Here is a 23349-nt window from a genome sequence, read left to right on the forward strand (position 1 = left end):
TTCCCAATGACTGTTTAGAAAGGTGTACCGTGCCTCAGTTAAACAAACAGAAATTGGCATTTTCTTAAAAATGTAAAGTTGGAATGACCACTGTTCTAATTTCCAACAAGCACTAATCAGCAAATAAAAATCCTTTCTGAAGATAGACATGTACAACTTAAAAAAAAATTCACAGGAGTTTTTCCAATTCAACAAAATTGATACATGTCTCAAATTCAGAAATTGATCATATAAATACCTCAACGTTAGTGGAAAACTCAAGATGAAATATTTTAATACGAATAGAAAGCTTGGCTGTATATACAGGAAATGTCCCATTACTGGAACTTTCAGAGATACCCAATAGAGTGCAGACAATCTGATCAATAACATACCTCTATTTCTAAGTGAACTTTAAATTATGTACAGCAAGAGGACAGCCACCACAGCTTCCAAAGTAAATTATAGAAAATGTGAATCACAAGCTGGGATTGAGTATTTAAATACCTGTTAAGTAATTCAAAGTGGTTACCACATTACTTAACGGCTACAACCATTTAAGAAAACCTAACATGTCAAGACTTTTTGACTGTGTCATAGCAAAGACTTTTGGAGAACAACGTAACCAAGTAATCTACTCATGATCAGGAATCTGCTTCAACCTTTGATTTGGTACCCATAAAGATTTAACTTTCAAAAAAAATGTCACCACAGCAACTGCCACAATTAAAGAGTGAAGCCGCCTCTAAATAGCAAACTAAATAGAAATTCTCATCAGAAGCACTGGCTCCTAACAGCCATGACACATACAAAAAGTAGAAAACAACCATATTTTAAGATGTAGGCCACATTACATGTTTTTATCAAGAACAAATTGTTGCAATTGAAAGCCTTGGTCATTTTGTTAAACTGCACTAAAGCAGGTGTATTGTGTCATCTTCGGGGATGAATGCAACTCAAACTCAGGATCTTTACAGTGCAGAGTAGGAAAAAATTAAAAAGTATTTCACGTTTCCCCTTTGTTTTAATTTACACAGATCTTTTGAGAGCTTTATTTACAGAGCATCGAATCCAGTCTTGTTTAAAGCGATTATCACATATTACAGTGATGTTTAAAATGGAATCTATGCAGAACCCAGTAAGAACAAAGGGCAGAGGTGTTTGTCAATGAATGGACATCAGGGCTATAGAAGCAATCCCAAATTCCTCAGTTACTGAGCAGTCGTTCTGTTGCACATTCCACATCCCAGGATTGTGAAGACAAGGCCACTATTACTGCATTCTGTAGAAGAAATACAAAAGTCAAAAACTGCAGATGCCCGAGTAAAGATAATATTTTCTAAATCAGGTGTAATTATATCAGGTCTACGACAAATATTTGCACTGTACGTCAGATAATATTGCACAAAATTATAAAGAACCACATTACAGGTCATGGTTAATTTAGCCTGCTAATACAGAGGAATACAAACGCAAAATCAGAATGAAAACGTATTTTGCAGGGAAAACTTTAAAAACAATATGACATCACATTGTAGCATAAAACCATGGTATTTATCTTTTCATGCACATCAATTTGTAAAAGGTACAAGAGGTCATTTCCAAATTGTGACAACTTAAACATCACAGATACTACAAAATATGCATTGGTAATAGTAGAATCCCTCAGTTTCTATATTTCAGTCAAAGATTTAAGGGAATAAGGAACCATGTTATGTTTATCAGGTGGTACAATTCTAGCCATTACAGTGAACTGCAGAATCCTCCTCAAGTCTAAGACAATGTTGTTCCTTTTTTCCGATAAAAATAAAATCAAGCATGTTTATTCTTAGGCAGCTCTTACACAAAACCTTGTAGACCACAAATAACATTTGCAGATGCTTTAGAGCAGCATCTTTTAAACTAACACTGGAAACACCATTCCAAAGGAGTACATTTAAAACTAAACACCTCAAGAATTCAACTGTTATATCATACTGAAGTACACACCTACTCAGATCTTTTCAGGTCATACATCTACTTCCCATATCACTGAGAATATTTTTGAATGCAAAGGTCAATGACAGTGCTGGCCTGCAAGTATTCCAGACTGCACCAGAGCAACAATACAGAATAGCTGCATCAACACTGAATTGTGTAACTGGCTCAACACCACCAGGTTTTGCCAGAACAGCAAAATGAAAACTAGACTAAGCATCAAGGTCGGCAAAGCAAACTATCCACATCATGTTAAACAACACCGAGAAGACATTGTACATGATCATCTCCCCATTTGGAGAATAAATTTTCAATGATTTATATCCTAACATTATACTGGACACTGGGTGCCTATAAGGGCAAAAAAGAAACATTTAAAGCTAATTTTAAAATGTTTCAGTGTCAACTTGGAAAATTGCCCTTCAGCCACCAAGTCTGCACCAATCAAGCACCCATTTACACAAACCCTAACCAAACCCACTACGGCTTGATTCAGTGCCGTATGACACTATGACTCTGAGAAGTAGGCCATGCCAACACATATACACCACTCAAGCCATCTTCATCCTTACTCATCCAACCAACAGCATAACTCTCTATTCCCTCACCTACTTATCTAGCTTCCCCTTAAATGTACAAGGGTTTGGCAGAATAATGGTTACATTTCTGGATCAGTAACCCAGAGCCTGAATTAAGCCCTTGGATTCAGGAAATTAAATAACTTTAAATTCCATAACAGGTAATTAATGTCCTCTCAGTAACACGTAACGTGCCAAATTTGGGAGAGCTGAAACACAGATGAGCCAAGCAGCAGCCTGACAGGTTTATAACAGGAGCTGTCTCTTTCAGGGAATGGCATGGGCTCCTCCACTGTGCAAAGAATAGCGCTGGCAGCTCAAGTCCGAGCATCAACTGAGGACTGTGGCCCACCAGCACATTAGCAGCAGAGTCATGAGCAACAATCAGCAAATCGAGCAGAATCGGTGAGAGGAAAGGAATTGTCAACATTTTAGGTCGAAATCCTGCATCAGGACTCAACAGCAGAATTATATTCCCCAACAATCTACAATCTCAGTAGGCCAGAATACTTATAATCAGTGGATCACCCCGAGCTCAATGATTAAAACAGAACAGTATGTCAGGAACTCGAACAGGAATACCTAAAAATTAGGGCCAATCCTATAAAGCTGGAACTGGATAACATGAATGCTAAAACAAAAACAGAAGTATGCTACAGACAAAACTAAGCAAACCCAGAACCAAATGGATTAGGTCGAAGCACTATAACTTGCTATATCTAGTCATAAATTATAATAGACGATTAAAACAACTGTTAGGAAGGATCTTCAATGGAGGAGCCTATCACATACAAAAGACAAAGCTGAAACATTTGCAATCATGTTCGGCTAAAGGTTCTGAGTAGATGAGGTTTCCGTTTCCTCCCAAGGCTCCCACTATTACAGAACCCAGATTTAAGCTAACACAACATAATAAATAAACAGTTAGTGCACTGAGCCCAAACATCCAACTGCAATCTCATAACACTGGGCTTCTGAACGAATCACACCTCCATCTAAGCTACCTCACGACAGCTATAAAGCTGGCGTCTAACCTACAAAGTGAAAAATTGCCCCAATATGTCCATTAAAAGCAGGTAAACCTAGTCTCAATGGTAAGAGAGATGGAAAATGCTGCAGTGTCATCAAGTGGCGCCAGCACATCAATAATTGATGCCAAGTTTGATACCACCAAGACTACTGCTCCAGACAAGACTTGAGTCATGCTCTAAACATAAACACAGAACAAAAGTCAGTGACAGCATTATCCTCAATGTCGTGCAGCATTCCAGAGTGTGACCTCATGGAGTGCTTGTAAATTTGATGCAATAGGAGTCAGGGCTTTGGACCATGGAGGAGAAACTCTCCACAAGCTGGAGCCATACACAGCAGAAAGGAAAATGGCTGTTTACAGGAGGCAAATTATATCAGCCCCTGCAGAGGTTCCTCAGAGTAATATCCTAGCCCAATCAACCTCTTTCCATGATCAGAAGTGGGGTATGTTTTTTGGAAGCCTACAGAGCTTTAAATTCTACTCACAACTTTCAAACAATGAAGCAATCTGTATGTTTCTGTGTACAGCATGACCTAAGTTGACATTCAGTATTAGGCTGATAAATGGCAAACAACGTTCACAGTAGACACATGCCACATAACTATCTCGTCAAGCATCTAACAGAACTCAAGTTGTAGTTCTGGCTATACTTTGAGGCATTCAATGTTCTTGATAGCTGAACATACATCTATCTAATGTCACTACTACAGTCTAAAGTATATCACTTCAGAACACTTAGTAAACAGCCAAGATTCTGAAGTTACAATGTTCATCACAAGCTTAAAAAACTATCCACAGTGCTTTCTATGGTGTGGATTTCACCTTTCACAATGTCAATTGCTGCTTGGCATTAGTTCTTGGGGGTCTTTACCATCCAGAATCAATGACATCAAGCAGGCTGAACAACATGGAAAGAGTCACAGAGCAAACCAGAAAGAAAAAGCACCAACTTTTTAAAACAATTCCCAACTCTGACATCTGTATCAAAAATATTAGGTTAAGATGGATAAACTTCAAAAAGAAAATTTGCAATTTTAGGAAAACGTGAACAATTCGGGACATGCCCTCTTCTTGTTACTCGGAGAGGAAGTACAAAAGCCTGAAGACACACACTCAACAATTTAGGAACAGCTTCTTCCCTTCTGATTCAATCCACACAAAAATATGCTTAAGAGCCAATGAAATAGTTTAGTTATTACAAATTAGTACACCATTAAAAACTCAATTTACACCTAATTCAATGAGGTACATTTTCAGTTTTTTTTAAATATAAAAAGTAGAATTTTTTTTAAATAATGTTCAAATCCATTCACCAGTTACAATGGAAAAGGCTGAAATTCCACACTCCATTGAGCAGCAACCCACTGACAGCACCTTTGGATTTCCTTATTTAATTCTGCACTGGAGTATCCCAAAAGCTGCTATCAAACTTCTTCCATTATCACAGTGGGTGCTGATGATCTCACTGTTATCACAAAGTTCTGGCCACTAACTTGTATCAAAATTAAAGCTAATATGGTATGCTGAAATTTTGCTACTTAAAATGCCTTATAAAACTTCCTTAAATCATTAAATACTGATGAAACTGTTTTTCAGATTTGACATGCCTCTAGCATGTACCTGAGAAAAGAAATGTGTATTCATTCGCCAATAAGAATTTTACATGATTGATTAGTAGCACTCTAGCAGAAGTGTTCTTATAGACCATTCCACAGAGTAATGCCCTTGATAATAGATGCAGACAACTAAGGCACAGATTCAGAAACAGGTTTTCAATCAACCATTCACCTACTGAATTGATTAAAAAATTATTTCAATTTGCTTAATAATGTAGAACATAGAACATAACAGCACAGTACAGGCCCTTCAGCCTACGATGTTGTGCCAACCTTTTAACTTACTCTAAGATCAACCTAACCATTCCCTCCCACATACCCCTCCATTTTTCTATCATCCGTGTGCCTACCTAAGAGTCTCTTACATGTCCCTAATGTGTCTGCCTCTACCAGCACCCCTGGCAGCGCGTTCCAGGCACCCACTACTCTGTGTAAAAACACTTACCTCCGATATCCCCCTTGTGCTTTCCTCCAATCACCTTAAAATTATGCCCCCTCATGTTAGCCATTTCCACCCTGGGAAAAAGTCTCTGGCTGTCCACTCGATCTATACCTCTTATCATCTTGTACACCTCTATCAGGTCACCTCTCATCTTCCTTCCAAAGAGAAAAGCCCAAGCTCCCTCAACCCATCCTCATAAGACATGCTCTCCAATCCAGGGAGCATCTTGGCAAATCTCCCCTGCACCCTCTCTAAAGCTTCCATATCCTTCCTATAGTGAGGGGACCAGAACTGAACACAATATTCTAAGTGTTATCTAACCAGGGTTTTATAGAGCTGCAACGTTACCTCACGGCTCTTGAACTCAATCACCCGACTAATGAAGGCCAGCACGCCATACACCTTCTTAACAACCTTATTAACCTGCGCGGCAACTTTCAGGGATCTGTGGACTTGGACCCCAAGATCCTTCTGTTCCTCCACACTGCTAAGAATCCTGCCATTAACCCTGTATTCTGCCTTCAAATTCGACCTTCCAAAGTGAATCACTTCACACTTCTCCGGGTTGAACTCCATCTGCCACTTCTCAGCCCAGCTTTGCATCCTATCAATGTCCCATTGTAATTATAATGCTCGACAACTTTCTACACTATCCACAACACCACCAACCTTCATGTCATCTGCAAACTTACCAACCCACCCTTCCACTTCCTCATCCAAGTCATACATTTAAAATTTTTGTGCAAATTCAGTACCACATTCATTACCCAAATCACATCAAACATCTCATTTATAAATTTTCCAGAAGGTTTCACATCTCTATTATTGCCAACTAAGTAAATGTATACATTTGAATCAATGGCATAACTTTAGTTCAAAACACCAGATAGAATCTACCCATGGGTTTGCACTAATTTCAGTAACTGAAGCATAACCTCTTTACTTTTGTATTCAATTCCCCTTGCAATAAACAATAACACTATGTTAGCTTTCCTAATTATTTTCTGTACCTGCATACTAGACTTTCGCGAATCATGCACTACAAACACACAAGTCCCAAGATCCCTGAAGGTGGAAGCATTGATAGATAGAATAACAAAGGTGGCATTCCAGGATACTTGCCTTTGTTACCTGGGGCACAGAATACAAGTGCAGGGGAGCCTTGGCATAACTTTATTAAACATTGGTTAAGCCACAGTTATAGTACTGTGAGCAATTCTACTCACCACACCATAGGAAAGACATGACTGTGCTGAAGGCGCAGAGGAGATTCACCAGGACTTTGCCTGGGATGGAACGTTTCAATTAAGAGGAGAGACTGGATAGGCTGGGTTTATTTTCCTTGGAGCAGAGGTGGCTGAGGGGGACCTGATAGAGGTATACACAATTGAGAGGCATAGCTAGAGTAGATATTAGAAAACAGTTCCCCATGAGAGAGATGTTTAAGACCAGTGGGCTTGAGTTTAAGATGAATATTAAGAGGTTTAGAGGGGATCGGAGGAAGAGCCTTTTCACCCAGAGGCTGGTTGCAATCTGGAAGGCACTACCTGAGGTGCGTGCTGGAAGTAGGTAGTCACAACATTTAAACAATTGGATGAGCATTTGAATCACCAACACATAGAAGACTATGGACCAAATCCCCATCCAGATTAGTAGATAACTACTTAATGTTCAGCATGGGCTGAAGGGTCTGTTTCCATGCTGTAAAACTCTATACTCTCACCAATTTGGCTGTATACTTTCCCATTATTCCTGTCAAAGTGGACAATTTCACATTTTCCCCACATAAAACTTTACTTGCTATATTTTTTCCCACTCACTTAACCCATATCCCTTTGTAATCTCCTTATGTGCTCTTCATTACTTATCTTCCTACCTTTGTGTCATCAGCAAATTTAGCCATTATACTTTGGTCCCTTCATGTGTAAATTGTAAAAAGTTGAGTCTCAACACCAATCCCAGTAGGACACTACTCGATATATCTTGCCTTATGCTTAATTCTGTTTCTTGTTAGCTAACCAATCTTTCCACACCAACACATTATCTTCTACATCATGAACTTTATTTTCCACATCAACTTTTAATGCCTTTATTACTATAATCGTCTTGCCTTTTCTACTTTATGCTGCAACTTAACCAAGAGCCTCAAGACTTTTCCCTGTAATAGTTTTGGTCAAGTACATTTTAGTCCAACTAAACTTCTATCATCATACTTTTCAGCACTTATCTGAAATGTAAAGTTTTGACAAGAGCTCTTGTCCAAAATACATTCATAAAAAATTATCATCTATCCTATAAAAATTGTTCCTCCTGCCATCTTACCAAAACAAAAAGAGGGATTTCTTTGGGACTTGTGATTAGCACTCTTGACTAAATTGTGCAAGGATCAACTTTCACCATCTAAGTATCATAAAACTTTGCATATTGTTGCTTTAGAAGCATCTGGATATGTCAGAACATTTAACCAATTTGCCAAAACTCATTTTTCAAGTGTAGGTGTTTAGAGAGTTTGGGAGGAGAAAAAAGCATTTATGTATTAGAGATTTTTGCACTTTCTATTTTTGTAACTAGTCTCCGTTCTGCATACAGTGAATCCTGGGCCTTCCTATCAAAATCAGTATTTATACATATTATGTGGAGAATTAAACGTAAAGCTAAAGAAAATGCAAATGATATAAAAATATATAAATATTCAATGGCATTACCCTAAGTTGTGGATTCATGCCTCACCCAAGAAACCATAGATGGCACTTTAATCCCCCAAGATGGATTTGCTATGAAATGAAAGTAAATGTTTTTAGGATAAAAACATGGTTGGCAGCCTTCACACTAGAAAAGTCTCACTGTCCATATAAATTGAGGGAAGGGTGCAAATTGCAGATGTTCTGGTCATAATCCTCCAAACCTCTTTGGAAATAGCTCTGCTGCCAGACGTCTGCAATTGTTATTTATACCCTTTTAGAAGAGTCGATTCATGGGAACTCGTCAGTCAACCAAACAGTGGTGGACAAACTCGGAGAAAATAATACGGGATACAATGAGCAGACTAATAAAAACAAGTCATAATTGGCAAATGGGTATGGCATATGGAGTTTCAAAAAGCATTTTGCAGAAGTACCACAGACTTTTTCAGCAATATTAAAGCCCATGGAATTTAAATAAATAGTGGCAGACTGGATTCAAAGCTGCAAGAAATCAAAATAATGTTGAATTATTTTTGTTTTCAAAACTGGTGCGAGGTATATGACTGTGCTTCCAGAGATACATACATGGACCATTTGAAACTTTTTTAGTGACCCGCAGACATTGGGCATAATTTCAAGGTATGTGAATGACAGTAAACATGAAATGTAGAGGAGAACGGTGAATGGAGGACAGTAAAAGTCATCAGGAAAAATTTAAGAAGTGCTGATATACTTTATTAAGACCAATTGAACCAAGGTGAACTAAAAGGTACAATTTTAAAGAGGTTGCAGGAACATTGATACTTGGAAATATATACATACATTTTTGAAAGAGAGCAGACAAACTGAGAAGGCTGCTTAGTAAAAATAAACCTTGTTAATAGAGGGAGAGATTAGAAAAACAAGGAAAATAAGCTAAATATTTTTAAATGCTCATCAAAATACATTGCAGTATTGTGCTCAGTTCAGGGCAGAGTTTAGGATGAGAATGAAGGTATAGTGTGTGCAGAGATAATTACTGGCATACCACTGTGAACAAGCTTCTTTAATGTGGGGAAATTGGGAAGACTAAAGTCCTTCTCCATACTGCAGTTTAAGATATTTGATAGAGGTGTTCAAATTAACAAATAACATAAATGAGAAACAAGTTCCATTGTCAGAAGGGCCAGTAACTAGAGGGTAGATTTTAAGTAGCTATCTAACAGTCTCTCAGTTTTCCCCCCCAGACCTAGATGATAACTGAAAAGTGTGAGGGTATTAGATGCTGATTCAACAGTAACTTTCACAGCAAAAAAAAAAAATCGATGAATATGCAAGGGGAAAGAAAATTACAGGCCAGGGAAAGAAACTATTTGGATAAGTCTACAAAAGTGCCAGCAGTAGCATGATGGCCCAAACTGTTTCCACCTGTGCTGCTTCAAAGAATAATTCTTAGCAGCATAATAAAAATGTACAAAAGCAGGATGCAACTTGGAGTGATGATAATAAACTAAGCTAAATAAATATTTCAAGTGTATGAAAAGTTGCCAGGGGAGAGAGAAGATTTTCAAAGATTAAGACATCAATGGACTGCCACCTGTACAGCATGAGTATAGATGCAGACAGCAGTAAAAGGAGTGGAGTGCTCCAGAGGGCATACAAAACCAGAACAAATTACAGAAAGACTCCAATAATCTGCAATCCAATTGCATAGAAATCCCAATGGTTCAGCATCTGACTTATTAATACACCAGGGCCCGAGGCCCTGTTTCCCACTCTCCATTAAAACTCACCAGGTTCACTGGAAAATTTATTATACTACTGTGTAACAACTACCAAAAAAAATAAAAGAGTTGGAGTATTATTTGAATTAACATCCAAGAGTCTGGAAAATCTGTTAGTCTGGCACTAATGTCCCAAACTTGCTGAACTAACTTGCTGAATGGAAACAGGCCCGTCAGCCCAACTCATCCAAGCCAACCAATATGTCAATATGAGTCAGTCCCATTCGCCTGCATTTAGCCCATATCCCTCTAGGCCTTTGCTACCCATGTACCTGTCCAAATGTCTTTTAAATATTGTGATTCTATCCACCTCTACAGCTTTCTCTGGCAGCTCATTCCATATACCAACCACCCTTTACATGAAAAAGTTGCCTCTCAGGTGCCTTTTAAATTTTTCCCCTCTCACTTTAAATTTATGCTCAGGACAGGGGAGTTTCCTGGGAAAAAGACTGATCATCCACCTTATCCAAGTCCCTCATGATTTTATACATCCAAGGTCACTGCTCAGCTTCCAACATTCCAGGCAAAATACCCCCAGCCTATCCAGCCTCTCCTTATAACTCAAGCCCCCCCACCCTACCCCTCCAATTCTGGTGACACCCTTGTGAATCTTTTCTGCACCCTTTCCAGCTCAGTGACATCGTTCCTATAGTTGGGCAGCCGGAACTGCACACGATACTCTAAGTGTGGTCTCACCAATGACTTGTACATTTGGAACATCACATCCCAACTGCTGTACTCAATGCCCTGACTGATGAAGGCAAGCATGAAAAACACCTTCACCAACCTTTCTACCTGTGTTGTCACTTTCAGGGAACTATATACCTTAGCCCCTAGGTCTCTGTCCTACAACACTCTCCAGGACCCAACCATTTACAGTGCAAGTCCTGCCCTGCTTTAACTGACCAAAATGCAATACCTCTCATTTATCCAAGTTAAATTCCATCTGTCATTTCTTTGCCCACTTTCCTAATTGATCTAGATCCTGTTGTAATCTAAAATAACCTTCACTGTCCACTACACCACCAATTTTGGTGTCATCAGCAAACTTACTAACCACGATAACAAAACTGTTATCCAAATTGTTAACATAGATGACAAACATCAATGGACCCAGCACCGATCCCTGTGGCACACCACTGGTCACATGCGTCCAATGTGAGAAACAACTCTCCACTATCACCCTCTAGCTCCCTCCAAGTCATTTTTGTATCCAATTGACTAGATCTTCCAGTACCTCACACGCATGGCTAAAGATAATGCAAATATTTCTGCCAGGGCCTCTGAAATTTCTTCCCTAGCTTCCCACAATGTTCTAGTATACACTTGATCAGGCCGAGGCTTCATCCAATTTAATATGCCTTAAGACTGCCAGCAACTTTTTTGCAATGTGGATATGTTCCAATACATCACTATTCATTTCCCGTAATTCTTCAGCGTGCATGACCTTCTTCACGGTAAATACAAACGAGAAATATTCATTTAACACCTCACCCATCTACCGTGGCTACACATATAGACGACCACATTGTTCCTTAAGGAGACCTGTTCTCTCCCTATTTGCTCTTAATATATTTGTAGAATCTCTTAGGATTCTCCTTTACCTAATCTGCCAAAGCTATCTCATGTTCCCTTCTTAAATTTACTCCTAAGATCTGTTAACCACCTCTAGGGATTAGTTTGATCCCAGCTGCCTCTACCTGATGTACACCTCCTTTTTCCTGACCAGTGCCTCAATGTTCCTCATGAACCAGGGTTCCCTAATCCTGCCAGCCTTGGCCTTCACTCTAGCAGGAACATGCTGTCCCCTAACTACTACTTGCTATCTCACTTTTAAAAGCCTTTCACTTCCAAGACAAAGAGCCTCTCCAAATCAACCTTTGCAAGCTCCTATCTAATACCTTCAAATTTTGCCTTGCCTCAATTTAAGACGTTAATTTGTGGACAAGTCCTATCTTTTTCCATAACTATTTTAAAATTAATAGAATTATGATCACTGGCCCCAAAGTGCTCCCCCGCTGACACTTCAGTCACTTGTCTTGCCTCTCTGTCCAATATGAGTTCCAGTGCTGTCCCTTCTCTAGCAGGGCCATCTACACATTGTTTGAGAAAACCTTTTTGGACACTTAACAAATTCTACCCAATCCAAGCCCTTTGCACTATGGCTGTCCCAGTCAATACAAGGCAAGTTTTAATATACAGAGTTAAGAGCAGAGAAAGACCAAAGAATTCAGGCAGAGATTATGAAATTAACATGTTGCAAGGCAGGAAACAAATGTTTGTCACAAAGAACTAGATGCAATTGAGTAGTGAGTCAGGAAGTGACAAGACTAATCAAGATTTCACCAGGAGAAAAGCAAGACGGCATGTACATAATATTTGCAGAGGTGGATGAAAGCAGAATTAGTGATAATTATAATGCAGGGTTATCAATTCAGCAAGATACCGAGCGTGAATTGCCTGACTGAAGCAATTTGGACAGATGAAACTCTTGTTCTTCCCAATGAAATTGTAATTGATTCCTGATTTTTCACTGCATAAGCACTCTTACACCAAGAATATAATTAAAGATTGAAAGAAGTGGTAAAGAGCTAAAGCTAAATAACAAACATGCAACTGAAAGCTAACATGATTGCCTACAATGTCACCAAATGGCAGCATGTAAATTTGGGAGAAAGAAGCTGAGGATAGATTTATGGGATCCTGGAACTGAAAGTATATATATAGGTTAAGGAAGAATAGCTATTGTTGGAGTTACAGTGAAAGCACTTGGATTGGAGATATGGAATCACAGTGTCAAGAAAATGGGAACAAAATAGAATTATGCAAACATAATTCAGCACTAGAGATGTCAAGCAGTTTGGTGTACAAGTCAATGAATTAATAAACAGTAGAGGAGAACTATTAAAATAATGGGTTTTATATACATACAACTTCGACTTTAAATGTGAATTTCCCTCCCTCTAACAGGAAAGTGTATTTAACTGGATTTTTTTTCAGAAAATGGTCACAGATCTATCACTTCTCTTTTGATAGAAGAAATATTCAGCAGAACCACTGCCTTCCTCTGGCCTCATTCGGGATTCTAAGAAACAAAACATGTATCTGCAGTTTTATATTTTAAATTCAGTTTTTACTGCATCCCTTTCCCAGCACTTCATTTTGTCAGACACTGAGGCAACTCAACCCAATGAGAGCCAAATAAAATGCAGGAAAATTACCAATGCACAACTAGAATAAAATTGTTTAAATTACAAATGGGTAATTGTTTATAAATGAACTATTATTGCATACTGATTAAAATTACTTTTATTACTCACTTTATCAAAGCCCATAGCGCACAATTTGTCTACTTTTCTAGTGTACTCAGGGCTAGGAACTGGTGCTCCCGCATACACGTGTGCCCAGAGTCTGGCTGTCTGTTTGAACATCTCTGGATTTTGCTTGTACTGCAGAAAGAATGTAATCCGTAAGTATATGACTTAAATGGAGGCAGTAAGAAAATACATTAGAATTACTATGAGGAGGAGTTTAACCATATAATGGATCAAAAAATTCAACCTGGTTCACATTTTGATGGCCACAGTCAGCCTTTTCTAAAATCTACATAAAATTGAGAATCAAATGATTTAGAGTCAGAAACTCATTCCCCTTGAGCACAAAAAACAGTTTTTAAAAGCCAAAGAGGAAAGAATCACATCAGAATGAACCTTAAAAAAGTTAATATCAAAGATATAATTAAACAATTTTCAAGCAATTGAAGATTCAAGACTAGACAATAAGAACTTCATTAGTAATACTCAATTCCTATTCAACTCCAGGATTAGCAACCCTCCACACTCTATGATTGAATTATGTTAAAAACATTGAAGAACAAATAAGTTAGAAAAATGTGTTTCTAGATTTAAAATTTTATTTAAATGAATACAACAGGAAATGGCTTCACAAAACTTTTAAATTCAGTCACAGATTGAAAACGCTTATTTTAAGACATGTCAAAGCAGGGTCGTGATAGTTTCTCAGGTGGACAAAAAAAAAGATGCAATGGGACAACTTTGAGAATAGAAGGAGATCCCCCTCAATGGCCTGGCCGAAAATTATCCCTCGAGCAATATCACTGGACAGATTAGGTGGTCATTGCTCTTTGTCAGCACTTGCTGTATGGAAATTGACTTTAAGGTTCCCTACATTACAACAGCAACTCGCTTCCAAAGTACTTTACTGATAGTTAAGCATTTGAGGCATGCATGTCTCAAAAAAGGGCAGTGTATAAATGTAACTATTTGCAATTAGTTAATAATGTTTAAAATAGTGCATCTGCAATTGTTATGCTGATGTGCCAGATTAGATCAAACTGATTAAATGAATGTGCCTGTTGCAACGTTACATTATGAATTCTACTTCAGTTTTTCACTTACTTTATTCTTTCAAAGACAAATGACGCAGCTTCGGGTAATATGAATTAGCCATTCTTCACATGCGAGTATGGTTGATTGAGTGGCAGGGGAAGGGCCGGCACAGGAAGGAGAAGGAAAAGGATCAACAAAACTAAGCTTAATTCTGTCTTGTCACTAGGGTTGCCAACATTGTATTCCAATAATAGGGACAGGTTGCAAGTAGGATTTTTTGATGGTGCCTGTTGGAGGCAGGGTCACAAGCCCATCTACATCAGAAGATCTCAGGAGCTGCACTTGCTCCATGGACAAGCAGTCTTCTGTAAATGTGGATATTGTACGAAATGGTATAAAATAAGTGAAAGGAAAAAAGGAAATGTAAGATGGAATATCAGTTTTATGTTTGCAAAATCTGATCATTAAACTCTAAAGGCAATGTGCCAGATTATAGGAATAAATATATAAAAGCTCTTTTTCCAAGAGGGCATACATTGCCCATTCCTATCAGGAAAGTGGATATATTTCCTGCTCACCCACCCTTAAAAACCCCTGTCCTTCTCAATATAGGTTTTATCTGGCAATCCCTCAAATTCATATATATGTGCCTGTCTCTAAGCAAAAATAAAAATCTGGGAAGAGAGGCCAGCGCAGGTATGGCACTTTATGCCTGTAAAAGCTCTTTCAAAGATACCTTTCAACTTGCATTCATTACAGTTTGAGGCGTGTCATGGGGTGAGCCATTAAGACCCATGCTCAGTATAAGGTGTACCTCAGGGACCAGACAGACAGCAGAGGGTGTTGAGTCTGTGTCTCACTTTCAGCCATAATTTCTACTGCAGACCCATGGCTTACAAACTAGATAGCTTTCCTTTCAGATAAGGAAAGACCAGCATAAGAATGTTGGCAACCCTGCATGTCATCCACAATTTCCAGCGCAAGGGGTAATTGTTTTCTAATCAGAAGGGAATGCCGATGAATTTCAATTCCACCTTACTCTCAACAATAAAGTCAACTGCAACAGCTGTTGGGCAGCCAGGAATCATCCTGGTGTGCACTGCTCAGTGTCACTTTACAGGTGTAATTTCTTAACAAGCAAGACCAAAGGAAACTGGCTTTTTGTTGATTTTGTTTTCTCTCTTTTGTAAACAGTCACAAATACTCATTACAGCAGTAAACAAATTCGTTATTCTTGGTAAGCTGTTTTAATCAATGAAGTTGTTTAACCTACACTGCAATTTCACTATTTAAGAAAAGATCTAGACCACTGGAGAGGAACTTGCAGGTATCCATGTACAAGAGACAAAAGCAGCATAAATACTACAATTAGGAAGGCAAATAAGCATTGGCCTCTATTACAAGAGGGACGTCACACAAGAGTAAGCATTTCTTGCCGCACCGTACAGGGCTTTGTCGAGACCCGGAAAAGTGTATGATCTTTATATTTAAAGATATTAGGCCAGAAGAAGGTGTAGCAAAGATTGAACACCAACTTCGAAGATGAGTTTGTCTTGTGAGGATTGATGGAGCAGAACAGGCCTGTATTTTCTGGAGTTTAGAAGGCTGAGGTGGTCTCGTTCAAACAAATATGATGATGAAAGATGAAGCATTAACAGTTTCCCTCTCCACAAGTAGCTGACCTGCTTGGCATTCCAGTCACCTTTTTAAGGCTCAGAGGGCTTGAGAAGGTAATATATTACAAGGATATTTTCCCTAGTTAGAAAATCTAAATGTAGAGAGGGAAGGTTTCAGAACTGAGGTTTGGCTATTCAAGGCTGAAATGGAGTATTTTCTTTCAGACTGCTCCAATTCATTGGAATTCTCTACCCAAAATGACTATCAATGTCGAGTCACTGCATTTATTCAAAGCTAAAATTGATTTTTGGGCTGCAGGGAAATCCCTCATTATAGGGTAAAAAAAAATAAAATCAGGCAGGAAATTGCAGTTCAGGCCAAAATTCAGATCAGCTTAATTTTATTGCATGGCCGAGTAGGATCAAGGAACTATATGGCTTGCTCTTGCTTCTTAAATTTCTCTAAACAAGTTAATAAGCATGGTATAGTGGAAGCATAGCCTATTTTGTCTTCAACAAATTTTATTCAAGATACTTTGAAGTAAATTAAATAAATTTAAATACAATTTTCATTCAAACATTAAAAGTACAGTAAGCTATACATAACCAGTATTTCACATTTCCCAGCTTTATCAATAGGTAGAAATGGATGGGAATTTAAACCACAGGATGTGTTCCCTCAATGTTATTTTTCAAAGTAATGCTGAATTGCAATTCCATATGTAGAAGTTACCTCCTATTTTTGTACATCTGTTACTGCTAGTTTTTTTGGCTGATTCTTAGACAACTTTTCATTGCATAATAACACTGGGTAGTGAAGATCAATAAGATCCCTGGTTAACCCCTCAGTAAGTTTGTCAATTTAAAAAATACTTGTCATCTAATCGCATTGACTACTGGCAAATCTCTGCTAACCTGTTGTGCGACTACTGCATCCTGTGGGTCATCTGGTTCAGCCGCTGCCAGTAAGGCTTGTAACGATAATAAAACTGTCCGTAGAGTCATAGCAGCTGCCCTAGAGACAGAATTGAGGACATGCATTCGGTCACTGAACAAAATTTAAAGCTCCATTAATTTAAAAGTCCTAGCTCCTGTACAATTCACTCGACAATTCCTAAACAATTCAATAGTCTTTAAAAAATATTGAAAAGCAAGGACACTATTAAATCATCGATACTAGAAGATTTCAGAGTACAAAGGGGCTCAGCAACCACTCTCTTAGCATCAATACTCAGCACATAGCACTCTAATAAGGCCTACAATACTTAAAAGAATAACCTCGTTCAGCCAGTGTCTCTTCATGCTACTAAGATACAACTTCTCACATATAAAAGCCAATGTTAAGGACAACTTTTATTTGCACAGCTGATTATAAAATATTGCACTAATCAGCTTTTATCTTTGGAGTATAGCTGAATTCAATGTTATCTCCAAATGTTTGTTACTGCACATTCTATAACATTGACAAATTAATGACACATTAAAAATTAATTTGTTTTCTGCACCACATATTAGGAAAAATGTAAACTGCTACAGCAGGTGAAGAATTACTTTACTAAAACAATTTCAGGAATGAAGGACTTCAGCTGTGTGGACAGACGACAGAAACTGAACCAATTTCTTTGGAACTGAGGAGGCTGCAAGGGGATCTAATAAATGTATTTAAAATCATTTTGCAGACAGAGCAGATAGAGAGAGATAGTTCCCATTAGTGGAGGGGTCAAGAGTGAGGAGACAGTGAAGATGAATGTTTTTGTTTTAAAATCTAAGTGGTTCGGCCCTGGAATGCACTGCCCAAAACCATAATGGAGAGACATTCAACTGTAGCATTCAAATGGGAGCTGACTAAGTAACTCAAAGGGAAGAACTTGCATGCTGTGGGAAGAGGGCTGGTAAAGTTTTTAATAAGCACAGTGTAATAAAGAATAAAATCAGAGTAACAATTAAAAGGAAATGCAACAAATGCAACACAAGGAATGGAATTTACTAATTAAAACCATCACCATTCGTGCAAGAGGTTTGATGCCCCAATCAGTTGCAGTACCTTCAAAGAAAGAAATTTACTCCACACTGCCCTGACAATATCTTAGCTCCAGTTAAATACATTCCAAACTATGAAGACACACCAAGTGGCAGCAATTAACCTTAAATTTAAAGGAAAATATTCTCAATAGCAGCAGAACTGAAAAATATCCAATTAAAAAAGCCTTCAGCTTCACCAAAGATAGTTTTGCTTTCCTCAGTAGTGAAGGATTTATCCAACAAAAACCAAAGCAATGCCAACCAAGGACAACCCAAATTCAGTCCTTGGTTAATGATACTTTGCTGCAGTAGATGAATGTCACAGGTTAGGGAAAGAGCCCCTACTTGTGAATGAGCAGGAGAAACTGGAAGGAGGCATTTGGGTGAAGGAAACTAACAAAAGTGCAAGGGTGGACCTGATGAAAAGATAAAAAAAATTAAACTGCACAACTGAAAAGAAAACATTACAACCACTGGCTGTTCTGTGCCAGTATCTAATTAGTGTCCCAAGAGATGTCTCTTTACCTGCATCTGCAAACTGAAATTCTTTGAACTTTCTTTGCATTTTACACCACATATTTATTTATTCTCCGGTAACTTTTTTTCATTCATTTACCAGATGGGGATGTCAATGGCAGGCAAGAACTTATTGGACATCTCTGATTGCCTCTGAGATGTGGATGACAAACCACCCTTTAGAACCACCAAAGTCATTGTGGTGAAGGCAGTGCCACAGGAGTTCCAGAATTTATACCCAGCAACAATAGTGGATCAAAAATACATTCCTAAGCTAGGGTAATGTCTAATATGAGAGGTGTGAGGGTAAAGCCTGCAGATGGTTACATTCCCACAACTGCTGCCCTCAGCACAGATGGTAGAAGTCACAAGGTTGAGGTGTGCAGTCTGAGTATTCTTGGTGACTAGCTAATGTATTTTGTAGATGGTGCATATTGCAGCCATGGGGTGCCTGTGGACACAGTAAATATTTGGCATTCTAGTCACAATCCCAATCAAGAGGACTGTCCTGGATGGTGTTAACACTGAGGGTTACTGAAGCTGCATTCATCCAGACACGAAGTATATTCCAGCACGCTCCTGGAAAAATTTTAAGGAGTCAGGAGGCTAGACAGATGACACAGGATACCCAGCCTCTGACATTGTTCTTTAAGCCACAGCATTTATGTGGCTGCTAAAGGTTACAGTCAATGGTGACTGATGTTGGGCACTCAGCAATGATAATGCTGTTGACCATCAAGAGCATGTGATTTAAGCTTAGACTAATGTGGTATGAATGTTAATTGCCACTTATCAGCCGTGACCGAATATGACCTGGCTCTTCCTGCATCTCTGCTTCTGACCCCATGGAGTGAAGATGCACTGAAGAAACAACTGAGGACAGTTGGGTCCAGGATATTCCCATGAAAAACTCAGCCCTGAAGGGAGCTGAGATGATAGGCTTCCAACCATTATACCTTATTCCTGTGTACAACTTCAGTAATGTAGTTTTCCCCTTGATTGCCACTGAATTCAGTTTTGCCCAGGTTCCTTGATGTTACGTTCAACTCATCTTATCCCTGGAATTCTCTTCTCCATGACTGGACCAAAACAATAATGAAGTGGAGCTGTGAGGCCGTAGGAAGCCTAAACAAGCAATAAGTGATCGATGACACCTTCCCTTACTTTGTTGATTACTTTGCAGGTAGTCTAATGGACCAATAGTTAGCCAGATTAGAACTGCCTTGCTTGTCATGAATGAGGCATGCCTAGAGAATTATCCAATTATACTGGAATAACTTGGCTGGAGATGCAATTAGTTCTGAAGCACAAATCTTTAGCACTACAGCAGGGATGTTGTTTAATTCTACAGCTTTTGCTGGAGCCAGTGCTTTCAACTGTTTCCTGATAGGATAGCGAACTGAATTGAATCAAACTTGGATATGTTATAGAGAGGAGCTCAGGAGTGAGTAAAAAATGGATCCAGTAGGCATTTCTGGCTGATGGCGATTTCAAACGACCAGCATCATCTTTTGGAACTCAAGTATTCGACTCCATCAAGGATGTGAATGTTTTTGAAACCACCTCCCAATAACTGTTAAATTGCCTGCTACCATTCACAAATGACTGTGGTGGAACAATAGAGCTTTCATATGATCCACTCAGCTATGTCTATTGCATGCTACTTTTGGTGTATGATACAGGTCTGGTCCTGTGTTGCAACCTCAATCTGTTTCCAACTGCATTTTTAGGCACAACTGGTGATACACCCATGAGTGATGTATGTCTTTCCCAAAAAAACTTCCAGAACACTAAAATGAAAGGATTCATATTAATCAGGTTACTAAAATTAGACTACCCAGATCAAAGTGTTTTTAATTTATCTTTAAGGTTAGAGTCTGAACCACACTTTCCCATTCAATTGCATTAATTTACTTTTCTACCTTACCCAGAGTTCAATCCTACGATGCAATCTTTGATATCACGTACCGCACTGTGGTGAGTTTTATGATGTGGGCCCTTGTCCCAGGAACAAAGGTTGTGCAGCCCAAATTCACGTACAGTAAAATTCCAATAATACAGTATTGAATTGTTCAGAAATCCTGATGGCTCAGCAACCCACACTCCTTTTAAAGTAATTGGGTTGACAGGAAAATTTATAGCATTACCGTATAACATGTTAAAAGTAGTAAAATAGTGTTGTAATATTAATAGGAGTAACATCCAATAGTCTGGAAGGTGCTGGTTTATTGCAATTTCACAACTGGTTCAGAAAGGAAACCTATCCCATGTGTTTAATATACAGGTAGAAAATAAAATGTAGCAAATAAGTGGTAGGTGCCTGGGATGCGCTGCCTGGGGGGGTGGTGGAGGCAAATACAATAGGGGCATTCAAGCAGCTCTTAGATTGGCATATGAATGTGAGGGAAATGGTTGGATATGGACATTGTGTACGCAGAAGGGATTAGTTTAGTTGGGCATTTTATTACTAATGTAATTGATTCGGCACAACATTTTGGGCAGAAAGGCCTGTTCCTGTGCTGTACTATTATATATTCCATGTATTCTATGTAAAACATAATATCACTGAAGTTTCAAAAGCTAATTCAAAGTAAGTAATAAATATTTATATTTTAAAGCTACTGGATGCAAGGTCAGGAGGATTTGCACTACGAACATCTGGAAGCAAGTCAGGAAACTCCAAAAAACCAAAAACAAAGTTCAGTGTCAGAGAAATTGGGGATGTAAAGGGAGAAATAATGGTGGCATGGGAAAAGGGCCAATATGCATGAGACAATTATATTCATAAGAGCTCCTTCAGAATGACACAAAACAGGCAAGAGTTTACTGAAGCAACACACAAAAAGCTGGAGGAACTCAGCGAGTCAGGCAGCATCTATGGAGGGAAATGGACAGTTGATGTTTCAGGTCGAAACCCTTCATCAGGAGTTTATTGAATACAGCAACAAGAACAGGGATTATAGTCAGAATTTCTTACACACTTCTCAATTATATACAATTTATTCTACAAAGTCCAATCAGCCAGATCCAGTGGAGCTGGTGCGCTCACATTTTGGCTACAGATCAGGCATACAGGTCTAGTGCACACCAACTGGCTGCCAACAAGATTGATCCAAAAGATTTTGTTACTTTGTCTTTCTACCAGCCCCTTGATAATCCATCATTGGCAAAGATAGAAGACAAATAAAACATTGACAGAACAAAGAAAAATGTAGGTTTTCGAAGTAGAAACTGCCTATAAAAACAATGCTCAGGGAAAATTATGTTCATGGAGGAGCAATATAATTCTCCTATTCAGGATTTCAAACTCAATTGTTATTGAGGTATTCAGATCAAGTTTATAAGCAATGATAACACATTAAGTGCTGAAAAAGAACAAAAAATATTTCAAATACACCAATACTCTATAATATACAACAACCTTAATATTACTTTCCCTTAAAATATTCCCTAAGAGCACTAGTTTTTTTTCCCAAGAAAATACTTCACAATTTTGCAGTGGAGACTTAAAAATTAATAATACAATTACCTAAAATCTGCTTGCACAGTTACAACAAATACAGACTACTGGCTACGAATTTAGAAAAGGTCAGATTGACTGCAATATAAGAATAAAGGCAGGGAAACTCACCACTGATCTTTTAGAATATCCAAACAAATGGCTCCCGTTACTGAACTAATATTTGGATGCCAAATTTTTGTGATAAACCGAACCTGCAAGATACAACAATTTTCATTAACAGTTCATAGAAAGTGAGAAGATAAAATCTAATTCCCAATCTTGAAATGTCATGAAATACTGCAAAATTCTTTTCTGAGCACAGCTGAACTAATACCTACTTTCCCAGTGTGTGCAGAAATCCCAAGTGACAACAAACATTATTTCTCATAATAAAGTTTCTAAGTTCTCAGATCAACAATGCAATTTTTTATTTATGAAGCCTTTGATTCCCAAATATTTAAGTGTGGTTGAAAACTCTAAAACAATGAAACAACCTGTACCAACAACAAAAATTAAATTCTGCAATTTATACCAAATTACTGAACCAGTCTCAGGCAATCAAGCTACAACAGCAAGTGTCAGTTATCAACAATTCGTAAGCCTTTACAATCCAGGCTATTTTAGGTAATAAATTGACAAGCAGGGTAATAGTAAACTAAAACTGTAAATCACACTACAGAAAATATACTCAGTGTATCAGACAAAACTAAAAATACAACTTTACCAAAATACTGTACTTTTAAACATTTTTTTTGGTTAAGAAATATTAATTTTTAAATCCCAACTCAATCATTTAAATACATTTGCCATGCTACTTCCATTATTTGAAAATGAACAATATGTTTTGTCATGAGAACACAAAGCAAGCTAGAAGCAGATAATCTCAAAAGTATACTATTTAAATCCATCTTAGTATACAAAGTTACTGAGACAAGAAATTACCCAGCATGACCAAACAGCAAGCGAATCCTAAAAATGTACAAGTTTTATTGCTTCTACTTATTGTAATCACCAAACACAAGGCTTTGGTACGGAAACGGGCAGCAATAAAAGTAAATAACTGGGAAGTATACAATTTTTGGCTCAAAAGGAAGTATTGAAATGCTATTTTGCAGCACATCTGTCTGGCAGTCCAATGGTTCCATAATCGATAACAAAGTATATAAGCAGGGCTTCTGACCACTTGCAAAAAAAAAGGCATCTCTTTCGAGTGGAAGCAAGCCAAACTTCAACACCAAATTTCATCTCAAGATGTACAATGTTTAACTGTGG

The 23349-nt window shown here is 38.2% G+C and overlaps 1 protein-coding gene across 3 annotated transcripts in view; it reads right to left on the reverse strand.

The window, feature by feature from the left end:
- Positions 1 to 253: 253 nt before the first annotated feature.
- ube2kb (ubiquitin-conjugating enzyme E2Kb (UBC1 homolog, yeast)) overlaps positions 254 to 23349 on the reverse strand; it is a 54315-nt gene continuing 31219 nt past the window's right edge. The window contains exons 4-8 of one of the 3 annotated variants that reach the window (XM_052009480.1): positions 22207 to 22289; positions 16953 to 17052; positions 13393 to 13521; positions 8331 to 8399; positions 254 to 1261 (exon numbers count right to left, since the gene is read on the reverse strand). In XM_052009480.1, coding sequence (XP_051865440.1) covers positions 8352 to 8399; positions 13393 to 13521; positions 16953 to 17052; positions 22207 to 22289 — 360 coding nt within the window. In that variant the 3' untranslated portion in view covers positions 254 to 1261; positions 8331 to 8351. Of the gene's footprint in view, positions 1262 to 8330; positions 8400 to 9030; positions 13158 to 13392; positions 13522 to 16952; positions 17053 to 22206; positions 22290 to 23349 lie in introns of those variants that run through there. The other 2 variants (XM_052009471.1, XM_052009490.1) reach the window with 2 other exon arrangements.

The sequence above is a fragment of the Pristis pectinata genome, chromosome 2 (genome assembly GCF_009764475.1).
Source record: "Pristis pectinata isolate sPriPec2 chromosome 2, sPriPec2.1.pri, whole genome shotgun sequence".
NCBI lineage: Eukaryota > Metazoa > Chordata > Chondrichthyes > Rhinopristiformes > Pristidae > Pristis > Pristis pectinata.